At 54.8% G+C, this 15280-nt stretch overlaps 1 protein-coding gene across 3 annotated transcripts in view; it reads right to left on the bottom strand.

Annotated features, from left to right (window-relative positions):
• The window catches only part of LOC111141370 (breast carcinoma amplified sequence 4), a 55506-nt gene that overhangs the window by 27886 nt on the left and 12340 nt on the right, over positions 1–15280 (bottom strand). For all 3 annotated transcript variants that reach the window (XM_022493860.1, XM_022493861.1, XM_022493859.1), the window contains exons 2-3: positions 12669–12740; positions 3015–3116 (exon numbers count right to left, since the gene is read on the bottom strand). In XM_022493860.1, the coding sequence (XP_022349568.1) occupies positions 3015–3116; positions 12669–12740 (174 nt within the window). The remainder of the gene's footprint in view (positions 1–3014; positions 3117–12668; positions 12741–15280) is intronic.

Below are 15280 nucleotides of genomic sequence, written 5' to 3' on the forward strand. Positions count from 1 at the left end.
TCAGGCCCTGGCCTGACCGTCCCCTCCACAGAGAGGCCTGCCCTCACTGCCTCATCTACAACAGCCCCCGGCACTCTGGAGACCCCCAATGTCCCTGTCTTCTTAGCCCTCTTGAGCCCTTCCAAACTTCCTGTCTGCTGATTCATAACCCCTCTGCCTCTAGCATGTGGGTCCTGAAAGGTCAGGTGTGGAGTCCATGCTGTTTACGAGGCCAACCCTGGAGGCCGGTCAGCCTGCAGGGGCTCCGCTGGATGGTGGGGACGCGGAGGGGAGCATGTGCAAACGAGGGCGTCCCGAGCAAAAAAACGGTGTGGCACAGCTGCCACCCCAGGCTGCTGGTGGGGCCAGCTGAAAGGTCCAATGAGCCTCATGAGATCTCGGGGGGACGGGAGACAAGGGGTCCCGGGGCCTGGGAGCTGCCCCCCAGCCAAGAGGCATCAGCTTGTGAAACCCAGCACAGAGTCCTGTGGTGTCTGTCCTCCCTGTCCTCCCCGTGGTGACGCCAATGTGGTGGGGAGCGTGAGGGGACACCGAGGAATGCATGTTCCTGAGGCTGAAGGACCCGCCGGCCAGGGAGAGGCCCGACTCAGGGAGGCTCCAGCACAGGCGGGGCAGGGGCAGCAGGAGGGCAACCCCTTCATGACATCGGTCTGGGGGCTGCACCTTGGGAGTAGGGGGGACACCTACCTCGTCTTTTCTAGGATGAATACGTGCGACTTTCATTATCAGAAAGGAGGGAAGAAGGGAGGAAAGAGGAAACTCCCCCTGTTTCTGAACATACTGGTAAGTGCTGGTGGGCGTAAATACTTCTGACAAAAGGCCCCGGCTTCAGACCAGGGCACTGGCCAGCCGGGAGAGCCAACACTGGGCACAGGGGAGCAGTCGGGAGATGTCTGCTACCCCTAATTCTACCACCTCCCAGCTGTGTGACCGTGGGCAAACCACCTCCCCTCTCTGTGCCTCCCCTGCTTCCTCTCCCAAATAGGACCAATAACAGGGCTTGGCTCCTGGGGCTGCTGGCCGATAGAGTGCCTTCTCCCCAGGAAAGCACTCGGGGTTCCTGATTCGCAGCAGGTGCCCTATATGGACTCGTTTTTAATACTAAACCTGAGAAAGGCCCCAGTGCCTGCCTGAGGGGTCACCCTGTGGTCCCCAAGTCCCTCCTGGTAGGTGGCACTGATCTGAGCGCTGGTCCTGAGCTCCCTGGAAGGCCCTGACCCCCGCCCCACCCCCCAGACAGCCGGGGGTCCGTGGCCAACTGGGCAGAGTGGCGAGCAGCCGTCCCAGACCCTCTGCTCTTGGCCGGTGCCAACAACCAGCAGAACAGCAGTGGTCCTCACTGAGCACCTGAATGTCCCCCCAGTGAGGTCCACATCCTCATCCCCTGAACTTATGACTGGATCACCTTACAGGGCAAGAGGGACTTCGCGGAAGGGATGAAAGATCCTGAAATGCGGAGGCGATACTGGCTTGTCTGGGTAGGCCCCACGTCGTCACAGGGTCCTTGTCAGAGGGAACCAGGAGGGGCCGAGTAAAAGTGAGTCTGGAAGGAGCTACGTGTGGGGCGGAAGGAGAGGCAGAGGCTGTGGGCGGAGGAAAGCAGGCTGCCTCTGGGTGGTGGACGAGGCCGGGACACGGAGGCTCCCCGGAGCCTCCAAAAGGAACCGGCCCTGCTGACAGCCCAGTGTTAGCCTGTAAGACCCATTTTGGGTTTCCAGCCTCAGGAAGATCGTAAGCTACAAATCCGTGTTGTGTTAAGCCCTTAGGTTTGTGGTTATCTGTTACTGTTACAGCAGTGCTTTGAGGTTGGGTCTCTCCTGCTGGAGCAGGGCCAAGGACGGCACCTGTCTGTCTCACTGGGAGAGCCCCTCAGTGGCACACACTAGGTCCTCAGTATTAGTGGACTGACTGCCACGGGAAGAACTGGGCCAGCCTGAGGAGGAGAGAACCAGGGAGGGCTTCAAATCTTCACATTTTCTTTCCTCTGTCAAATGTGTGGAATAAAATTCAAATGAATCAGCTATTCCAAGGGCAAAGTTTTAATTATATTCCGGCCTCATCCTCTGCTGACAAGAAGTTTAACTCTCTGCTAACCCCAGGGTGGACTGCCATGTTCCTTTCCTCCATGGCTCGGGGGGTGCTCCCATCCCCTCTGTCCAGGCGACCACGATTAAGTGGCAAGCTCCTCCCAGCCTCCCGGGTTCTTTCCTGTGTAAGGATCCAGGACCCCAGGCGGAGCGGCCCAGGATGATGGAGAGCTTGGGCTCCAGCAGATGCCAACGAAAGTCTCAGCTTCAAGGCATCAGTGGGAGGACACCAGGAAAGTGGCTTCCCTCTTGGAGTTTATGCTCATCCTCTGGGAGATGGGACAGGGAGGGAGCCGACTTTGTAATGCAGCAAGGAGAAAAAGGAGATACCCTGAGGCTTAGCCTGGGGCTTTCACAAAAAGGAATGCAGGTGAGGTCAGTCAGCAGTGAGGCAACAGGGCATGGTGGGGACTGCGGTCAGCTGCGGGACACGGGCCCCACCTGAGGGGCGGCTGCCATTGGCTCCACAAAAACACAGCCCACAGCTTGGAAACGTTCTGCTTCTCAATGTGGGTCATCCTCATAGGGGAGTTTATGTGTGTAAAATTCACTGAGCCATACACTTACGATGTGTAGACTTTATGTATTTATACCTCAAGAAATAAACCTCGAAATTAAAGTATTTAAAGTATTTAAAGAAATGTGGGCTAAGTGCTATCCAAGCTTTGACTTTACAAAAGCAGCTTAAAAGTCAGATTTTTTTTTTTAAAGTACCCTGATTTTTAAGTGGGGTACTTTATATAAATTTGTATTTGTCGTATTTTTTAAAATAACATGTAAATGCAGACCCTCTTTTGCCACCAAGCCCCTGCACTGGGTCTCAACGCCTGACATTCTCGAGGCCAGATCAGCGTTTCAGAAGACAGGACAAAAGACCCAGAATGAGCCCACGGATCTCACAAAGAAAGCTCATGGTCCCGGACCCACCTCTAGCTGGTTCACTTTGGCATAGATGCCACGCATTTCTGTCACTTTGGCCTGAAGGAGCGGGATGTTTTCCTCCAAGATCTGTGAAGTGTCACTCCTGATCTACAAGAAACAAGACAGGTCATCAGGCCCCCTGCCCGGGTACCCCAGGCTCCTGCCCGCCGCTCGGCCCGCCGGGGTCTACCGAGACCTGGCGACGTCCTGCACGGGGATGGGCCCAGGAACAGCCCAGAGTCCCAGGTGGGGGCCAAGCCCACCGCCTCTCAGGCCCCAGACCTACCCAGCTGTTACTTACTGAACCACCAGTTGGTTCCCCCACAAACACCTGACGATACCAGTGCCCGACGGAAGGGCCCCGTTTTCTGAACCACTCAGCCGGAGCCAATGGAGAGAAGCCGAGTCTCTCCTCGGAACCCAAGTTGAGAGTTGTCACTGCACTGAAATTAACCGTACTAAGTCGATCGCGATTACTGACGTCCGTGAACAACGCGAATGGAAAGCGCAGCTCTCGTGGATCCAAGGGTGCCGTGTCTGTCCACGCCACGCCGAGCGTCCCCCACACACCGCATCTCATGTTGCTTCTGCTTGGAAGGGCTCCAAAGATGCCTATGACCTTTACAAAGCCACGTTTCCCTTGATCTCCGAAATCGGACACCTAGGCCTCGATTTTCTTCAAGAGCCAAAGGACCAAGCCTAACCCCTTGGCGTGAGAGAGAGAGAGAGAGAGAGAGAGAGAGACCGTCTCCACGTTAGCATCTCCTTTCGGAGCAGGGAGGCGGCGAAGCTCACTCTGGGATGCCAGGGAGCATCAGGGATCCCCCGAGGGAGACCCATCCGGTGCAGATTCCTGGGCCCCTCCCCGTCTGGGGTCAGCTGGGAATGTGTTTTCAGGCAAGTTCCAAAGCCGCGCTGGAGTCAGGGTGTGGCGGGGACCATCGGAGAACACCGGTGGGGACGCTAGGAGCTGGACGCAGGGCTAAGCCGGGTGTGTGAGTTCAGGTCTACCCACCGTGAGCTGTGCAACCGTGGCAAGTCACCGCACCCCTCTGAGCCCTGCTTTGCTTCTCTGGACGGGGAAGCAGTCGCGGTGGTCCTTGCTTCCTTGGCGTGCGGTGAGGAGCCAACGACTGGCAGGAGTGCCTGGTGCGGCTCGTGCAGGCAGCGCCCGACATGGTCCCCAGTGACTACTGCCTCCTGTGGGGTCCCCTCCCCTGGACCAGGAATCAGCCCTGGAGACTGACCTCTAACAGAGAGGACTCAGCCAAAAGGAGAGAGGTCACTCTGGAGACAAGGTTCCAGAAGATTGTCCCTCCAGCTTGCTGGCCTTCTCTCTCTCTCTCTTGCTCATGTGTGCTCCCTCTCTCCCCCATCTTCTTTCTCACCTGGCCTCTCCATTGCCAGCCAATTGCCATGGCAGAGAGGCTGCGTGGCTGGGGACAGAGGGCAGCCTCCAGCCACCTGCCTGTGCAGAATGGAGGCCACGCAACCGCTGTTGCTGCTACCCGCGGTCCTGCCCCGGGTGAACCGACACCTTGCCAGGAGCCCGCGTGAGCAGGACCCCACGGACCACCCGGCGCGGCTGCTTGGACTCCTGAGCACCCGGCGCTGCCAGGTAGTGAGGACCGAGAGTTTTGGGACAGTGTGTTACCCAGCAGGAAATAACAAACACAGCGATAACTCAGTACATTTTTTTTTTAATTTCAGAAATGAATTTCAGAAATTAATTCTGAAATTTCAGAAATAATTGGAAAACTGTTTTTTTCCCTCCTTTTCCTGCCTAAATGTATGAAGCTTCTTGTGGTCCTCCTAGAATTCTGCTCCTGTCGCCCTGCGGGATGACGCTCCCCACCCCATTCCCTGGGTCTCAGAAGCGACCCCATCCCCTGAGTGTCCAAAACCAAACTCTCCCCTCCTGGCTCCCCTCCTCTGGGGGGGACCTCACAGAGCTGCCATCTCCCTGGGCACCTGGCTCCAAGTCACTGTCCTGGGTACACCCCTGTCCCACGCTCTGGCCCCACAAGGGCACAGACAGGCATCCAGCGTCATGCCACCTGGCCTGTCTCAGCCCTTACCTCCCTGTGCCTTGGTTTCCTAGTCTATGAGATGGGGACCATACAAGTACTTCTCTTGAAAGAATGCTCTGGAGGTTAAACGAGACCATCTCTGACTGGGTGGGGCCCACACATGCACCTTGTACGGCTCGCAAATTGTCTGAGTTTTTTTAATTTGACTTAATTTCTGACTTTAAGAGTCAAGAGAGGTTCTTAGGAGAAATGGCGGATTCTAGAGCTGGGGTAGGCAAGACAAGCCCCTGGAGAATCTTCTAGTGCCAGAATGTATGTGATCGTTGTTTGTTTGTTTGTTTGTTTTTATTTATTTATTTGACAGAGAGATCACAAGTAGACGGAGAGGCAGGCAGAGAGAGAGAGAGAGAGAGAGAGAGAGAGGGAAGCAGGCTCCCTGCCAAGCAGAGAGCCCGATGCGGGACTCGATCCCAGGACCCTGAGATCATGACCTGAGCCGAAGGCAGCGGCTTAACCCACTGAGCCACCCAGGCACCCGATCGTTGTTTGTTTTTAAACTTTTTTTTCCTTAGGTTATGGCTACACCCAGAGTGAGACTCAAACTCATGACCCTGAGCTCCAGAGTCGCCAGTGGTCCACAGGCAACCAGGGCCAGCCAGGCGCTCTGTAAGGGAGCGTCTGCAAAGATAAAGGACGGGGCTTGTCAACAAAGGATCACAGGAGCCAACCAGAAAGACCAAATGACAGAAGCTGGAATTATCAGGAGAACAGAAAATGTAAGGCCATATGGGATTAGAACCCGAAGGACAAGATGAAACCATGCGAGTCTGTCAGGAAGAAACGATGGGACACAAGCTACAGGAAGGGGACCACGGGGGCCATGTGCCCCTCATGATGCCACAAGAAGGCCCCTTAGCTCAGCGGATTCTCTCCAGAAACCTGCCACCCCTGTCCAACCACTGGTAAAATAATAGACAAAGCCAAGCTAAGGGTCTTCTACGAAATATCTGACCAGAGCTCCGCAAAATGGTCAAGGTCATGAGATGCCGGGAAAGACAGAAAAGTCACGGAGGAGGAGACCACGTGGAGGGGACGACTGAAAGCAATGTGGGATCCTGGACAAGAAAGAGGGCATTTGTGGGGAGCCTGCAAAAGGAAAATCAAGACGCCCCTGCTGGTTTCTCAGTTCCAGCAAAGGAGCTATGGCCATGCGAGTTGCTAGCCCTGGGGCGGGGTGGGGGGGTGGACGGGGAGAGGCAGGGGGAGCCGGTGTGTGGGAACCCTCTGTACCATCCTTGCACGCTTCCTATAAATCTAAAACTATTGCAAAACAAAACATATAAACATGGCTTTAAAATGCTCCAGTGATTAAGCACGGTTTTACAAGGTGTCTTAAAAGTCTGCCCCGTGGCAACACTGGGCCTACGTCTCCCAGGCACGGAGGGGTGGGCTGAGCAGGGGCTGCTCCCCCCAGAGGTGGGGCACGAGCTCTCTGGGACACAGTCACCATCCCTCCCTAATGCCTCACCCCCAAACCCCTTCACTCGGGTCCAGATCCTGCCTGGCTCCCACGGGCACCTGCATTTTTTACCCTGGTTGGGGGGAAGTCCTCACTATGCTCCTTTTCTTCCCCCAAGACCAAATCTCTAGAGACATACCCATTTCCCCCCTGCCCCCCCCAACAAGGCTAAACTGGAGAAATCACCAAGGTTCAATGATGCAACAAAGAGCAGATAACTCACGGCAGGGTCAGAACATGGTGGACCAAACGCAAATCTTTTCTTTCTGCTACTTTCTAGAGAAACGAGTAGGGTGAGAACAAAGAAAATCAGGAGGTCTGGTCCTAGTGACCCACCCACCGGAGAGAAGGGATGGTGCAGAGAGGAGATTCACGGAGCTCATCCCTCCCCTCCGCCAGCTCTGAAGGAAGCCAGGGAAGAGAGGGTCTGGGCCAGCCAAGAAGGCCCCTCTCTGAAGACACCTGTTCACGGGACTCGTGGGCAATGGGGAGCCAGCTACACCCGCCCGGATGGCAGGCTGCATGTGTGTGGGGGAAAATAGAGAGTAATCCTCAGGGTCTGAACGGCCCCCAAACATTTCTTGTGGCTCCCCTGTGAGCTGGGAACTGGAAGGTGAAAATAAGGGTTGGAGGGGCACCACGCCAGCGCTCCACAAACCTTCACCACATGCTGAGAACGGGTCCTGTGACTCAGAACCGATTTTATCTTCAACCTTTCCTGGCTGAGGACAAAGCAAAGACAGGAAGACAAAATGAGCCGGCCCAAGGTCACAGGCTACCATGCAGGAGATGGCAGGTTCCTATCCTGCTTGGTCTGAGGCTATCGGTGACATCAGAGGTCCACACGCATGTTCTGCAGGGCCTTGTGGAGACAGCCCACGTCACGTCTGAAAAAACCAAAGTGCACCCACACCAGGCGCCAAAAGCAGAGGACCTGGCCATCCTGGGTCCATGTCCCATGTGACAGCAATCACCTGGAGCTGGGTGACAGCTGTCTCCTTTGGTTATCCGTCCCCACCACTCCCTAGAGTCTCCCCGGTGTCTGTGGCCACCCCGTGTGTTCTCTTCTTATAGGGGAGTCAAAGGAAAGCAAGACGTTTCTGTCCTCACGCCCACTTCACACACTCATGTCACACGCATCTGAGCAAAGAGAGGTCAGCGAAGAGCCAATGTGGGTTGAGCCTCTGCCAGGATGAACCCCTGGCCAGGCTGACCGGCCTGAGCACCCAGCGACCCTTCTCCAGCCTGTTCTCCCACCTCCCCGGAGCTGGCCAGCGGACACGGGGGTTCTCACTGAGCAAAGACGGCTGTCCAGGATGATTCAGGGTCTCCAGGAAGGACAGCCAAGTGCACTTGACCCAAGAACTCCCACCAATGCCAAATGGAAGTACTGGCCCAAGGCCAACAAGGAATTTTCTCCATCCACGTGAGCAAAGCAAGAGCCAGCTCCCTGCCAGGGAGGGAGGGCCCAGACAAGGGGCCCAAGCTCCAGAGGGCACTGAGCTGAAGGCCGTACACATCCTCCTGGGTGTCACGACCTTCTGCTGCTCTGGTGATGACGACGGTGACCTTGGGAGCCACCACACGTGGGTCACCTCTTACAGACCTGGCACCTGGCTAAGCAGTTATTTTTAACTGAACATAGGAAATGACGGCCAGCGAAGGGCCCGGGCCTCAAGCAGACGGCGGGGTGAACGAGTACGTGTGTCCACATCTGTGCCGGCCCCACCCCGGCCAACGTGTCGGACGTCCCGTCACGGGAGAGGTTGCAGTCACGACCGCCCTCCTGGGGCGAACCACGACCCAGCTTCTGACACCAGGTGTTCCGTGTCTGACTCCTTCCCCTGCTTCACGTTCAGGAGAGGCACCCACGGCATTCGGGCCACTTCACTCTTCTGCATTAAGGTTGCTTCCAGTGTCACCTGGGTGGCTCAGTGGGTTAAGCCTCTGCCTTTGGCTCAGGTCATGACCTCAGGGTCCTGGGATCGAGCCCCACATTGGGCTCTCTGCTCAGCAGGGAGCCTGCTTCCTCCTCTCTCTCTGCCTGCCTCTCTGCCTACTTGTGATCTCTCTGTGTCAAATAAATAAATGAAATCTTAAAAAAAAAGAAAAAAGGTTGTTTCTGGTTTGGGGCATCATGAACAAGGCGGCTCGGAACACTCGTGTGCGGGTCTTTGCAGACTCTCATTTTCATCTCTCGGGTAAGCACCTCGCGCTGCAGCTGCTGGGACCGACGTAGGGTCAGCGCACGTGTGACTTGGTAAGAATCTGCCAGACTGTTTCCCAAGGGGCCAGGCCGTTTTGCGCTTCCACCGACGCGTGAGCGGGTGTCTCTGGGCTCCGCGCTCGCCCACACTTGGTACTGTCGGTCTTTGTTGTTGTAACGGGCACATCCCCGCCTCATCGAGTCCGCGCCGTAACTCTTAGGAGAAGGACATGATTTGCAGATTAAAGAGGGCTACAAATTCTTTCCATTCCTTCCACGGACACAGGGGTCTGGGACCTCTCCCCTGGATCTGGGTGTGCTACCTGACGGTTTCGACCAGTAAAACAGGACAAAAGTGAGACTGTGTCAATTTCCATCCCGAGCCCTCCAGAGAACTGGCAGATTCTACTTCCCATCTGTCGGAACGCTTGCTGCGGGAGGCGGGATGCCCCGCTGCAGGAGCCCGAGCTAGCCCCGAGGAGAGGCTGCACGGGGACAAGTGACACCAGCCTGTCCCCAGCCACCCAGCATTCCTAGCCCAGACGTCACAAGCAAGAGAAGGAGCCACCTTGGAAATCCCTGCCCCAGCAGGTGGCATGTGGCTTGGATGAACCGTCCCCTCTGTGCCCTGCCCTGGCCCGCATAATACATTGGTTGTTGATTGACACCTCTAAGTTTTGGGGTAGTGTGATGCATTATGGACCATTATGTCCATTTTACAGAAGGGAAAAGAAAGGCACCAAGAGGGGACATGCTACGCCTAAGGCCCCAGAGCAGGAAGAGTCAGAGCTCAAAGTGGCAGTGACTAGCATTATATCTAAGGTCTAAAGAGGTGGCAGGCGCAGGGCCATGAATTCCAGCCACACAGAGTGGTCAGGGACAGGCTGACCGTGGAGCTAATGCGTCCGACAGGAAGCCAGACTCTTGCTTCTAAGAGCCTGATTTGATCGGAAACAGAGCTGCTTCTCTCTGGACTGTGCAGGGAGCCTGGCGTCTCTCAGATTTCTAATGTGATCAGTGTTTCCAAAGGCCAACGCAGGGACCCAGGGGACAGTGTCCGTGTTGTGACATCACCTGCTCCCCCGAGGTCCCCACTTATTCCTAGCTTGGATCAAAAGAGAGAAGGAGGTCCCAAGCCAAGGCTGAGAGCTGGACGCCTTTCTCTGTGCCATGTGGACAGACACTCGAGGTAAACTGAGCCTCACCCGTTGGGGCAGGAGGATTTCCATAATCGAAATGGCGTCAGCACTGAGCATTGCGGCAGAGGCCAAAAAAAGCATCATACCTGACATGTTCTCTTAATGCAGGCACACTTGTTTACATATAAACTCATGAAATGGTCTTCCCTCCCATGGGAAACCCACTCTCTTCCCTTTCTTGAAACACGGGACCCTCTTGGTCTGGTTTCATTTTTTGGCTTTCAGTAGGGCCCAAAGTACAGAGAAACATACTCTGCCATAAAACGCACAAGCACGTGACGGATGTACCTGGCAGGTGGCCATGGAGTCGGGGAGCCGCCATAGGAACCGTGGACGGTGACCAGCTGGAGAGCTCACATGCTGTCCACAGTGGGGAGGACACTAAGCCACCCTTGCTGATGCTGGGCAGGTGGGACCAAGCACACCCCAAGGGAGCCAGATCTTTGCTCTTCCAAAAGAAGCCAGAAATCCTGATTTTTTTGCATGACATTCTATAAATGTCAGCAGCAAATTCCTTTTTCTTTTCCTTCCAGAAACATCCAACATATCTGCAGGTGGGACTGGGTCCATGGGTCGTGTGTGATCTCAGTCTTAAAATCTTTGTATAAATGTATCTCCAGGCTTCTGGTTAGGGGTGGGCCTTGTCAGCGCTGCCTGACACCTTTGCCTCCAGGTGACACACACACAGGCTCCCCCCTGCCACACCAGGAAGCCGTGACAGTTTCTAAGGCAGGGTGGCCGAGCACCTCTGCCCATCCAGGTTGACTCCTGCTCCAAGCTCTCCCCTCAGGCAGGGAGTGGGTCTCCTTTCAAGGGGCAGGATGGCTGAACTAGAGAACAAAGTGTCCCTAGGTCACCAGTCCACCCATCTTCCAGATCCACCCCCTGCCTGTGGGTCCCCATGGTCCACACTGTGCCAGCACACCATACCCACGGGTCAGTGCCTCTGCCTGGATATTCGCCCTCCCCAGCGGCTGAATTCTTTCTGTTCCTTCTTCAAGCCCCAAATTAATCACCACCTGTTCGACAAAGCTTTCCCAATTTTCCAGGCAGAATTTAACGCCTCTGCTCTTCTACTTCTTCTTCTTCTTTTTTTTTTAAAAGCAAATTAAGTCATAGGATCATATGCCCAGTTCCTTCTAGACCCTCTTCTCCCTCTTCAAAACCTCTGCAGTCTCCCTTTGTACCTTGAACACAGCTTCAGGCTGGTGCCTCAACTCTAGGTGACAGCCCTGGTCACACGGGGGACTCCTGCAGCAGGGGGGATGGGAGACAGAGCTGAATCTTTCTTTAATCTCAGGTTCACCAAGGAGCCCAGTCAGGGAAGGTGTCCAATGGCTGGTGATGAAGGAAGGACTGTCCGGGCTGTTTAAAGTCTGTCTCAGGGCGCCTGGGTGACTCACTGGGTCAGTGGGACCTGCCTTTGGCTCAGGTCGTGATCTCAGGGTCCTGGGATCAAGTCCCAGGTCAGGCTCCCTGCCCAGCAGGAAGTCTGCTTCTCCCTCTCCCCCTGCTTCTCCCCCTGCCCGTGTGCTCTCTCTCTTTCTCTCCCTAATAAATAAATAAAATCTAAATAAATCAATCAATAAAGTCTGTCTCACTACCAGGCTCCCACCTGGACCCACACCCAAACTAGGAAATTGGTTCTCAAGAGAGAAACACATACAGGTCCTCTTGGGGATGTTTCTGTCTTGTTCACAGCTGTGTCCCCAGAGGGCGGCATGAGGTAGGTCTGTTGAATGAATGGGGATGACACGGCGCCCATCGTCTCACTCTGCTTCGAGGAGAAATGGGGTGACACGGAAAAATGCTTCGCATCATGCCCGGCACCAAGTACGTCCGAGGCTGCTGTTACTGTTACACCCTTGGGCTCTCACAAACACTTCCCCAGACACCTGCTTCACGGGGGCACAAATCTACCCCACTGGGTCCAGCCGGGCTTCCTCTGCTCTGGGGACAGGCAGGGCCTCACCACAATATGGAACTCTGCCCTTTGGGCCATTGGGCAGAAGCCTTCAACCCAGGGTGCTGAAAGTTTCTAGAAAATTCTATCATTGCTCCTCAGGGCCCCACACCTGGCTGGCTACCATCCTGGGGACACAAGGATCTAGAGATTTTTACAGAATTTGGAGTGGAGACCTTGTCTTCTGGGCCTAAGGCACCATCTTCCATCTTCTCCACCAGCCAAGGGGATTTGATCCAACAGAACAGAGTAGGAGGCAAATGCGAAGAGAGCAAGAGGATTCGGGAAGGAACCTGATGTCCACCCCTGCCTCGGGCTACAGCCTGGGCTGGAGGGTCCTCTAGGCCCTGCAGGCCTGAAGCCATTTCCTGGCTGTCTCCATGTTTGCCTGGCGGACCAGCAGAGCCGAGGAAAGTTAAATATAGTCTTAGCATCCCCGCTGAACGGCTCCCTGCATCGGTGCCCGAGAGTGCCACCTGGTGGCCCACTCCAGGCTCCTCGGTGGAATAAGAGCCATCTGGGGGGGATGGGCGTTATCAAGATGGCCGCCTCAGGAAGCCTTGGTGTTGAGAGAGAGCGAGAGAGTGTGAGAGAGTGTGTGTGTGGCTTTCCTCTCACCGCTGGCTGCTGCCCCATTCCTTCTGGTTGCTAAATCACCACCAAAATGGCTTCCCCAGAAAACCCCAGGAAGGGCCTGGAGTCTGGCCTGGGCCTAAATCCACGCCTCTCAGGCAGGCACTCACCATGTCAGTCAGGCTGCAGAACTCTTCCAGCCTGAGGAGCATCCCCTCGATGGTCTCCTCCACCTCCTTCGCCTGAAAAGAGACAATATTCTGGAGATTAGCAAGTGGTTTCCAGGGAGACAAACGCCCTTCACTTTTTTTTTTTTTTAAAGCAAACTAAATCTTAGGATTATCTGCCCAGTTCCCTTCAGACCTCCCTTCCCTTTTCAAAATCTCTCCTAGCCTCATTTAAAATCGTGATAAGCTGGCGGCAATCTTGACGCCCCTGGACAGAGGCCTGGTTAAAGCCACCACCGGCCATCCACTCCGTGCAGATGTCACAAGGAAGGAGCTGAGTGAAAACTAGCAGGAAGCAGGACAAAGCTACCTGCATCATCTCATTGTTCAGATGAGGAAACTGAGCCTCAGGGGTGAGGGAAGCCTGTTCAAGGTCACACAGGTAACAGGTGGGGGGCCCAGGATTCCCACTGGGCTTGAGTCCACAGCCTCAAAGGTCTTACACACTGTGAGAAACGCCCCCTAACAAATACTATGGAGAGCTCACAAAAGATGCAGAAGAGATGGAAATAGAAACCCATCCTCGTAACAACGCACGAAGGACACACGTGGTTTACCAGAAAGGCCTGGAACCATACAGACCAAACTGCTAATAATTAGGAAATGAACTTCCACTAAACGATCATTCAATCTGAAATTCAAATTGAACTGGGCGTCCCCTACTTTATTTGGCAACCTGTTAATGGCTCGTCCTTGGCCCTGGGGAGTAGGAATTGGGGAACAGGGTCTGACAAGGGAGCCTCGAGTGCTTTATGTTATCCGAAGGGTCTAAACCTTGAGGTACCGGGGCTGGGGAATTACATCATGAGTGACATCAAGGAGTAAAGCAGGCCTCCGGGGCTTTGCAGTGATCTGAAAAGTGCTTGCCCAAATCTAGAACAGCCAGCAGCCATCAGTAAACACAGACTCGGGGCTGTGTTTTTCAAGAGAAGCCAGGAATCCTAATGTTATGGAAATTGTCCCATTTTTTAAAAAAGATTTTATTTATTTACTTGACAGAGAGAGAGAGAGATCACAAGTAGGCACAGAGGCAGGAAGGGTGGGGGGTTGGGGGGGGAAGAAGGCTCCCTGCTGAGCAGAGAACCCAATGCGGGGCTCGACCCCAGGACCCTGGGATCATGACCTGAGTCGAAGGCAGATGCTTAATGACTGAGCCACCCAGGCACCCCAAATGTCCCAATTTTTAAATGGCAGCACGGGTTCATGTCCTGCCAAGCATGGGCCAATCTGAACATGACTGTGGAAGGGTCTTCCAGTCTACACCCCGTTCAAATCACTTGTGCAAAAATCAGCCTGAACCTTTTTTATCCCTCCTCAAGTATGTACCATGTTCACGACTTCTAAAATACCAGTTTTTTGGTTTTGTTTTGTTTCTGTAACGACGAGGCCTTTGGGAAGAAAGTGCGCCGAGAACGTAAGCCACCTGCTCGGCTCACTGGGCCAGACCCTTCTGCTCCAGAAAGGCGACCCCAGACACTTCTGGGCAGGCCTGGTCCCAGCACCCTGACACCTGAAGGCTCCCCTCATTGCCCACTCGTCCTGGCAGAGAGGCTGACGCCCCACCAGGGCCCGCTGCTTGTGGCAGGAGCCGTCGCTACCACAACAAAATAAATGGCTGTGCAAAAAAAAAAAAAAAAAAACACACAACATCTTTCCGGCTGGAGTAAAAATAGTACCAAGTTGCAATTTTAAACTCTGGCACCTTCGTCTCACAGCTGGGACTATTTCTGTGCCTGCATGGGGGAGGCTCGACAGGGAAGGGGACCACAGCGGAGGGAGGACTGAGAGGCAAAAGGAAGTTCTCTCCATCCCCCAAAAAGTAAAATCATAGGAAAAAAAGCTCTTATTGTGCTAAGGAGGGAAGAAGGAGGCAAGAGGCCATAGACATGGGAGACAGGAAGGTTGGGCGCTTCCTTCTGCTGGCAGAGGGAGGGATGAGACGGGAGAAGGGCACAGACGGGCGGGGGAGGCTCCCTCCAGAGTGCAGGTGCAGACGCCCCAGACCCCAGACCCGCTGAGGAAGGCAACACCAGCAGAGGGACGTGGACGCCCCCGCCCCAGCTGGATGGGCCTCCTCCTTCCCCAGCGGGGCCCGAAGCTTTTTCCTCAGAGGCAGCACATCTCACCCTACCCGGGTGTGTTCTGAGAGGAGGTCAGTCCACCCCGGGTTCAAATCCCATCTTCTCTTGGGCCAACCGTGGGACCTGAATTCAAGGGTTTGACTTCTGCCTTTTGGTGGGCTCCCCTGTGACAGCAACCGCCACACCCGTCGGGCAGGGTTGTTAGGAGGTTACCCTCACATAATGCACACGGTAGGTGCTATTAGGTGGCCACTTTACGTATCTCTCTCACTAGACAATAAAAAACAACGGCTAAGCGCTGTATGTGGATTCTTTCCCTTGATTCTCACAAGAACTCTGTACAGCAGGGGCTAGACCTTCCCCCTGTTTATGGACTGGGAAACAGATGACCGGAGAGCTTAAGTCACTCACTCAAGGTCACACAGCTAATAAAGTCTGAAGCCAGATTTGACCCTGAGCACTCCGAGTGCAGAG

Source organism: Enhydra lutris, unplaced genomic scaffold, assembly GCF_002288905.1.
Source record: "Enhydra lutris kenyoni isolate GAN:26980312 unplaced genomic scaffold, ASM228890v2 scaffoldscaffold6, whole genome shotgun sequence".
Classification (NCBI taxonomy): Eukaryota; Metazoa; Chordata; class Mammalia; order Carnivora; family Mustelidae; genus Enhydra; species Enhydra lutris.